At 40.7% G+C, this 7,175-nt stretch overlaps 1 protein-coding gene across 1 annotated transcript; it reads left to right on the top strand.

Annotated features, from left to right (window-relative positions):
• Positions 1-4,215: 4,215 nt before the first annotated feature.
• Positions 4,216-4,701, top strand: LOC127747743 (uncharacterized). Its single transcript, XM_052262278.1, has one exon. It carries the CDS (start codon positions 4,216-4,218, stop codon positions 4,699-4,701), a length of 486 nt encoding a protein of 161 aa, XP_052118238.1.
• Positions 4,702-7,175: the final 2,474 nt, after the last annotated feature.

Genomic DNA, 7,175 nt, shown 5'->3' on the forward strand with positions numbered 1-7,175 from the left:
AACACGTTATAACTTGGCGTTCAACTCCAAGAGAAGCCTCAGCTCGTGGATAGATCAAGCTCAGCCCAAGAACACACCAAATGGGCCCCGGAAGTGGATTTATGCATTAAATACTTACTCTTATAAACCTTATTAGCTAGTTTAGTATAAATAGAACTTTTTACTAGTGTATTATTCATCTTGGGATGTTTAGTTCTCAGATCATGGAGGCTGGCCATTCGGCCATGCCTGGACCTTTCACTTATGTATTCAACGGTGGAGTTTCTACACACCATAGATTAAGGGTATGGAGCTCTGCTGTACCTCAAGTTTCAATGCAATTACTACTATTTCCTATTAAATTTCATTTATTTCTGTTCTAAGATATTCGTTGCACTTCAACTTGATGAATGTGATGATCCGTGACACTCATCATCATTCTCACCTATGAACGCGCGTGACTGACAACCACTTCCGTTCTACCTTAGACCGGGCGCATATCTCTTGGATTCCTTAATCAAAATCTTCGTGGTATAAGCTAGAATTGATGGCGGCAGTCATGGGAATCCGGAAAGTCTAACCTTGTCTGTGGTATTCCGAGTAGGATTCCGGGATTGAATGACTGTGACGAGCTTCAAACTCCTGAAGGTTGGGCGTTAGTGACAGACGCAAAAGAATCACTGGATTCTATTCCAACCTGATTGAGAACCGACAAATGATTAACCGTGCTGTGACAGAGCATTTGGACCTTTTTCACTGAGAGGATGGGGTGTAGCCATTGACAACGGTGATGCCCTACATACAGCTTGCCATAGAAAGGAGTGATGAAAAACTAGAAGGAAGAAGTAGGAAAAGCAGAGATTCAGGAGGAGCACAGCATCTCCATACGCCTATCTGAAATTCCCACCATTGAATTACATGAGTAACTTTATCTTTACTTTCTATTTATTTATTATTATTATTCGAAAATCCATAATCAATTATAATCCGCCTGACTGAGATTTACAAGGTGACCATAGCTTGCTTCATACCAACAATCTCTGTGGGATCGACCCTTACTCACGTAAGGTTTATTAATTGGACGACCCAGTACACTTGCTGGTTAGTTGAGCGAAGTTGTGGAAAGAAAGTGCTGAGTTAATAGATGCACATACCAAAGAGCCATTATTGATGATCACAATTTCGTCCACCAATGAGCATCTTGTACCCTTTTTTCCTTCATGTTCTAGTTGTTTTTTTATTAGATTTTATTTAATTTCAAAATATTTTAGTTCAAAAATTCTCTTTAGATGATACTTTGAGTTGTTTTAGTATTTTTATTATTTCAGGTAAAATTCGGAGCAATTTGGCAGAGTTTGGAGCAAAAAGGGGAAAAAGCTAGCAGCACCACCCCCTGGGCGTTAGTTGGGCGCCAACAAGGGACACAATCCAGCAACATGCTACACCCTCTATGGCGCTAAACGCCCATCTTGTGTTTAGCGCTAGCAGTGTTGACCGAATTCACTCTCTCTTTGGTCTTCTCAAGTGGATTTAGTATTTATTAGTTATATTTTATTTACATTTTGTAATTTTTATTTACAAACAATATCTTTTAGTTTTAGGATTTATTATTTTATTTTATTTTCCGAATCAAATTAGGTTAGTATAAAAGAAAAAAGATCTCTTGTATCTACATCTTCTCTCTTCCGCATGTTCACTTTTGAGAACCCTAGTTTTCTGTGTAAGTCATGAGCAACTAAACCTCTTGGTTAAGGTTAGGAGCTTTGTTTATTTCTATGGATTAGAACTATTGCTTTTCTATTTTAATTATTGTATTGATTCAATTTCAAGGATTGTTTTCGTTCTTAATCTTATGAATCTAGGTGGACCAAGAGTATGACCCCTTATTCTACATGAGTTCTTGTGATACTCGAGAGAGTTATCTCGCTTGAACAAAAGCTTGAAAACAAATTCCTCCTAAATTGCTAATTACATGAACTAATTGGGATATATGACATATAATCCAATTAGCTTTGGGTAATTAGGATTTTTATTGCCATAAACTACTTTTTGAACTTAATCCTCTAATTGGAATTAAGTGACCACGAGAGTGGCGATTAATGAAGGTTAGAGGAGGCTAAATCACTAAAAGATTAGGGTTTAGACATTTACAATTTGCCACGAAATAAATCATACATTGTTAAAATAGTTGGTAAGAACTTTTAATTTGGAAAAAGTAAACATCTCGGAAGCCTTAATTGTTTTCTCTCACTGTTCTTACACCAAATCCTTTATTTGCTTTCTTTACGCTTTTGATTATTACTTTATGCGTTTTCAACGATCGACAACTTTTTTCTGTTTGCCTAACTAATCCGATTGGATAACCATTGTTGCTCAGTCCGACAATCCTCGTGGGATCGATCCTCACTCACCTGAGGTATTACTTGGATGACCCAGTGCACTTGCCGGTTAAGCTGTGCGAGTTTCTAATTCGCGCACCAAGTTTTTGGCGCCGTTGTCGAGAACTATTTGTGATTGACAACTATCAGTTGTCTGGTTGCTTAGATTAGGTATTTTTCTTAGTTTTGTTTATTTTATTTTTCCTTTAATTTTTTATTTCTATTTTATTTATTTTACCTTAATTTCTGATTTTAAGTTTGGTGTCCCTTTAATATTTTCCATTTTTTCTTATTTTCGAATTTCTTAGTTTTTCTCTTTTTAGTTTTTGAAGATTTTAGGTTATTTTTCTCATTCTTATTTTCGAAATTTTTAGCTTAATCGCTTACTTTAATTTATTTTATTTCTTTTGTTTTAGGATATCTCACTTGGAGCTCTCTATAATTTGACATGACTCCCACTTTTCTTTGTTTTCTGTTTGTTTATAAGTACGAACATGGATAAAGAACCCCTTCTTAAGTTTGATTCTGAACCCGAGAGGACCTTGAGGCGGCATTTGCAACAAGCTAAAGCTTACAAAGCCAAAGAGAATCTGAAGGAGACTTTTGAGAAGGAAGCTATGGACACTAATGGTGAAAACTCAAATGCTAATGAGCAAGCAAGGAGGACGCTTGGCTCATACATTGCACCCATTTCTGACTTCTCTAGGTGCAGTATAGCTATACCAGCTATTGGTGCAATTAATTTTGAGCTTAAGCCTCAATTGATCACTCTGGTGCAGCAGAATTTCCAGTTTCATGGACTCCCGCATGAAGATCCAAATCTATTCATCTCTAATTTCCTGCAGATCTATGACACTATGAAAACGAATGGAGTGAATCCAGAGGTCTTCAAGCTCATGCTCTTCCCCTTTGTTGTGAGGGACAGAGTAAAGCAGTGGCTTGATTCTCAACCCAAGGAGAGCCTGGACAAGTGAGACAAGGTGGTCATTAAATTTCTGACCAAATATTTTCTACCTCAGAAGCTGACTAAGCTTAGGTGGATGTCTAGACCTTCAAACAGAAAGATAAAAAGTCCCTCTATGAAGCCTAGGAGAGATACAAGCTGATGATTAGAAAGTGTCTGCCTGACATATTTTTAAAATGGACCAGGCTGCAGATCTTTTATGATGGCCTCTCTAAGATTGCCAAGTTATCACTGGACAACTCTGCAAGTGGTTCCTTGCACATGAAGAAGATGCCTGAAGAGGCTAATGAGGTTATTGAGATGGTTGCTAACAACTAATATTTATACACTTCTGAGAGAAATCCTGTGAATTTTAGGACTGCTCAGAAGAAAGGAGTCATAGAGGTGGACACACTAGATGCCATTTTGGCTCAAAACAAGATTATGTCCCAGCAGATTAGTATGATCTCTCAGTACTTGACTGGGATGCAAGTCTCAACTGTCAATACTCAAGATACATCCTATGACATGACTGAAAGCTACAACTAAGGGGACACTTGTGGCTATGCTCAACCCACTACTGAGTAAGTTAATTACATGGGCAACTCCTCCAAAAATCCCAACAATGATCCATATTCGAATACTGTTAATCAAGGATGCAGGAATTACCTTAACTTTGGGTGGAGAGAACAGCCATAGAAGCACCAACAAAACTTTAACAACAAACCATGGTGGATCAAATCAGAACAGGTTTAACAACCGAAAATTCCAGCCTTCTCAGCAGCAATAAGGACCCTCTCAAAGCTAAGACACTCCTGACTTAGCCACACTAGTTTCTGAACTTTCCAAGACCACTCACAGCTTTATACAAGAGACATAGAGTTAAATCCAAGAGAAGAGTGTAAGGCCCTCACCATGGGCAAGGAGGCCGAGCCTAAGGAGATGAATGTTGCTGAGGAATTGAAGGAAGAAAATGCTCAAGAAATAACTGGAAGCACATTGTTACACGCCCCATTAGTGGCACAGGAGCCTGAAGTACCACACCCTCAGAATCTTCAAGAGGAGTCCAAGGAGGAGCAGTTCACTCAATTCTTGAAAATCTTTAAAAAGTTGCACATCAATATTCCTTTTACTGAGGTGTTAGAGAAGATGCCTCCTTATATGGCCTTCATGGAAAGCCTACTCTCTGAGAAGAAGGCCTTGAATGGAGATAAAATTGTGGTCTTAACCAAAGAGTACATTGTATTGATTCAGAGAAAGCTACCCAAGAAGATGTCAGACCCAGGAAGCTTCCTGATTCCCTGTACCATTGGGATTATTACATTCGAGAAGCCACTATGTGACCTTGGCTCAAGCATAAATTTGATGCCTCTGTCTATGATGAAGAAGCTAGGAATCTAAGAGGCGCAGCCTACAAGAATAGCACTAGAGATGGCTGACAAGTCTCGGAAGCAGGTGTATGGATTAGTGGAGAATGTCCTGGTAAAAGTTGAATATCTCTTCCTCCCTGCAGACTTTGTGATACTTGACACGGGAGAGGATACAGACGACTCCATCATCCTAGAAAGGCTATTCCTAGCCACTGGAAGAGCCTTGATTGATGTTGAGAAAGGGGAGTTATGTCTGAGGCTATGAGAAGACTATTTGGTATTCAAGGTTTTTAAGCCTCCACCACTCTCAAAAAAGGAGGTACTTGCATGTAGAGCTCAATGTTTAAGCCTTCTCACTTGGTAAAAAGCCATACAGGCCCCCCTGATATCAAACCTAAGGTTGGTGTTGGGAATTCATCACCCACCAAAGATGGAGGAGGTCCCAGGGAATTCACCACCCACCAAGGATGGAGGAGGTCCCAAGAAGAAAGTACCCAAAGGATGGAGGAACAAGAAGATTCCTACTGAGAACTTCTCACCTGGCATGAAGGTGGTGTTCACTAGAAGTCCAATTATACTACATACTGTGAATAGGATCCTATCTCTGGAGCATGTTGAGCTGATTTGTGAGAGCACAGGAAAGAAGTTCACAATGAGGGGTGAAGCTAGTGACAGTAAAAAAGCGCTTGTTGGGAGGCAACCCAACCATAAGTATCATTTAGTTTATCTTTATTTTATTTCAGTTTAATTTGAGTTTGATTTCATTTTATTTTTCATTAATCTTTAGAGTTTTCCTAGGTTTCCTAATGTTTGTGATCATGTACAGTGCTTAGAACAGGGACAGGAAAACACGAATAGAAGAACAGAATGCCCTAGAGCAAAAAACGTTTGGCTGCTAAATGCCAGGAAGGGCGTTTAGCGCCAGAAAAGGAGTAGAGCAGGATGTTAAATGCCAGGGAGGGCGTTTAGCGTCATAAGGGGAGCAATGATGGGCGTTTAACGTCCATTTTGGGCATTTATTTCATATTTTGGCACCCCCTTGGGGCGCTAAACGCTAGCCCTACCGTTTAGCGCCAGGGGTGCTCCTCCCATTTAAAAAAAAAAAAGATCCCTTGCTATTGTTAAATGCCAGAACCGGTGTTTAACGCCTAGGGAGCAGATTTCGAGAATGAAGAACAGTTATGGCCATTGGATAAACTCCAACTCCCACCTACTTTACCATTCAAACTTATCCACTATCTCTCCTCCTTACCCACTTTTCCATCCACATTCATCCATCTCATCACCCATCACTTTTCTTGATTCTCTCAACTCACCTCCCACTCCACCTAATCCACTCCCCCGCCACCCAAACTTCATAATCGAACCCTCCCCCTTCCCCACCTATAAATATCCCACTTCCCTTCCACTTTCACCACACCTCCAATCACTACTCTCTCCTTCCTTACTTACTCTTTACTATACACACTCCCCTTTGCCCTTTTCTTTTTCCCTCCTAGCCAAGGCCGAAGCCTTCCCCTCCATTCTCCTTTATCTCTTTTGTGTCTACTACTCTCTTTCTCTATTTTCTATTTTTATTTTGCACGAGGACGAGGAAATCTTTTAAGTTTGGTGTTGGGCGCTCCGTTTTTTCTTCATTTTACTATCTCTATGGTACCCAAGACCAGAAATTCCTCCTTAAGAAATAGGAAAGAGAAGGCTCCTACCTCTGACCCATGGGAGTTCACCCGGTTCGCCCCTAAGACACATGAGGATTATTTTTTTGAGGTGGTGCACAAGAAGAAGGTGATTCCTGAGGTTCATTTTGATCTGAAGCCGGATGAGTACCCGGATATCCAGTACCAGATTCTGAGACGGGGTTTGAAAATTCTGGATAACCCCATAACTGAGGTTGGAGCATTGATGGTGTGGAAGTTCTACACCAATGCTTGGGTGATGTACAAGCATGTCAGAGGCGTAAACCCAGAGCCGAAGAACTGGCGTACCAGGGTCAGAGGGCATATTATGGATTTCAGCCCAGAGAATGTGAGGGTGGCACTGCAGTTACCACTCGGTGGGTCAACACTGACCAGAGGTTGGATCAGATTCTTGCTGATATTTGCCTCTCTGAAGCTCAGTGGAGGAGGGATTCTAGAGGTCAGCCATACCAGCTGGGTAGGCATGACCTCAAACTAGTTGCTCGAAGATGGTTGGAGTTCATCCTATATTCTATCCTCCCTACGAGTAACCGTTCTGAGGTTACAGTGATGATTCACTGCACTATACCCGGCAATGAGGTGGAAGTGCATGAGGTGATCACTCATGAGTTCTACAAGATAGCTGACAAGGCCTCTACCTCTGTGAGATTGGATTTCTCTCATCTAATCCACCATCTTTGTACAGCAGTTGGAGCTCACATTAATAGAGATACCCCGATTGATATTAGACAGGCCGATCACTAGAAAGAGTACGAAGCACGTTCATGCTAGAGAGCTCGGGCATGGACCATAGCAAGAGCCAGTTCCA

This window comes from Arachis duranensis, chromosome 1 (genome assembly GCF_000817695.3).
Source record: "Arachis duranensis cultivar V14167 chromosome 1, aradu.V14167.gnm2.J7QH, whole genome shotgun sequence".
Lineage (NCBI taxonomy): Eukaryota > Viridiplantae > Streptophyta > Magnoliopsida > Fabales > Fabaceae > Arachis > Arachis duranensis.